Consider the following 2,047-nt stretch of genomic DNA (forward strand, 5'->3'; position numbering starts at 1 on the left):
CTCTCTCTTTCTCCCCCTCTCTCCCTCTCTCCCCCCTCTCTTCCCCCTCTCTCTCTCCCTCACCTGTAGCGAGTTCACGTTCCCCTCAACACTTTGATCCTTGCTGACCTCTTGACCTCTTCCACTAGCGCCGTCCTTATCATTCGTATCGCCATCTTCTCCTTCCACGCTTTCATCGACAGATGACGACGATGGCGTGGACGTTGATGATGATGAAGAAAAAGTCGCCGATGTGGCGCCATGCCTCACTTCGCCATGACCGTAGTGCTGTGCCGCACCAAAACCCAGTTGTGGCGTCACACAGTCCAGTTGTGACGTCACAATGGCTGCCAGAAGTAGCGTCGTCATCATTTTCGCTGACGTCATCATGTCCATCCTCTTACAGGCAGGAGCTGCTAACGGCACGACGAAGAAGAAGAAGAAAAAGCGGGAAAATTTAGAAAAAGAAGAAGCGGGAAAAGCAGACAAAAAGCAGAAGGAAGAAGAAGAAGAAGAAGAAGGAAAAGAAGAAAAAAAAACGTAGAAGAGACCTCAAGCTAACCACTCTTGTGACGTCAGTTGAGTGGGTGACCCCAATTCGCGAACGATCGTTCACCCCCAAAAGACACGCAAACCACAGCACCACTGCACAGCACTTCAGCCACCACGTCACAGTAGACCTTATGACAGCAGTTTTACAGTCCCAGAGTCAATATTGACCCCTTGTCCACCTCACATCCTGTGTGCCTGCCTGTGTGTTCGTCCTGAATGATGAAAATAGAAAGAAGGAGAAAAAAATACGTGATTACGTTAAAACGAACGATGGAATGAATTTTGTCCTCCTCTAGGAAGGTTTACTTGGGGAAAAAAAGGGGAGATGTCTCTCTATATATCTCGTGTTGACTTTGTCGCTAACACTAGTTTTTATTTAGATGCGTTAGGCGTGTGGTTTTTATGCATAAGCCTGTATACATTCATAATATGTGAGGCAGCGTGGTGGAATCAGGCTCTCGTCAAAATAGCCAAAGTGAAGAAACTTGAATTTTTCCACAGGTTTGTGAATTTGTATTTACATGTATTTTTTTTATTTTTTGGCTCAAAACCTTTTAATGCCCTTTAAAGAAATCATTTCTGTGTGGATTTTTCTGAAAAACGTGGATTAAAGGCATACAAAAATGTAAATTTTCAGTTACCACGGACTCTTAAGCGAAGGAAATAACTTATCTTTGGTGGCCATTTTCTCACCAATTTTACCTCTGAAAACAGGTGACCCCATCTCCTTCATTCACAAATATTTCGGCTTGTATTCAAGATAAATGAATATTTTTGTCATCCAAATAAAGACAAATGAACAAGCTTTAAGATGGTACCAATAACTCTACATGCCCAAAAATTGACGAGAGCCTGATTCCACCACGCTGCCTCACATATGGACTCTCTCTCTCTCTCTCTCTCACTCTCTCTCTCTCTCTCTCTCTCTCTCTCTCTCTCTCTTTCTCTCTCTTTTCTCAGTCGCGTCGGTGGCCAAGTGGTTAGGCTACTGGGCTGTAACCGTTATAATGGGGTGTCCACTATGGCTTTGTCGGGCCGATCGCCCGACTCGGTCGCCTGATACTGATACTGAAAACAAACACGTTAATTGTTTTTGAGGCAACCGAGTCGGGCGGCCGATTCATCCTTAGTGGGCACCACGTATTAGATTGCGGGCTCAGGGGTTCGAGCCTCAGCTCGGCCCGAAGTTATGTCTTTTGGAAAGACATACTTTACGTGAATGTTCCTTTTGGCTCAGTCCTTTCGGAGATGGACGTTAATCCAGGAGGTCCCCAGGCGTTGAAAAAAGATCAGAGTGAGCGTACTCAATAAGTGAACTCTGAAATTGTCTCAGTACTTTCCAGTTCTGCCTGGTGGGTTTATTGATTTGTTGTCATATTATAACTCCAAAAAACGCATACACAGATTTAGATTAAAAAATTAAATGCACTCAGAGGTAAAGAAAGGATCCTAACCCCCACCCCCACAGCAGACACGCGGGGAAATACGCAGTCACAGATACACACACACACACACA

At 44.9% G+C, this 2,047-nt stretch overlaps 1 protein-coding gene across 1 annotated transcript in view; it reads right to left on the bottom strand.

Annotated features, from left to right (window-relative positions):
- LOC106011651 overlaps positions 1 to 735 on the bottom strand; it is a gene marked incomplete at its 3' end in the record, with an annotated part of 3,199 nt that extends 2,464 nt beyond the window's left edge. The window contains 1 exon segment of the mRNA XM_013082044.2: positions 64 to 735. Within this exon segment, the coding sequence (XP_012937498.1) occupies positions 64 to 375 (312 nt within the window).
- Between the last annotated feature and the right edge of the window lie 1,312 nt (positions 736 to 2,047).

This window comes from Aplysia californica, unplaced genomic scaffold, assembly GCF_000002075.1.
Source record: "Aplysia californica isolate F4 #8 unplaced genomic scaffold, AplCal3.0 scaffold00156, whole genome shotgun sequence".
NCBI classification, from domain to species: Eukaryota; Metazoa; Mollusca; class Gastropoda; order Aplysiida; family Aplysiidae; genus Aplysia; species Aplysia californica.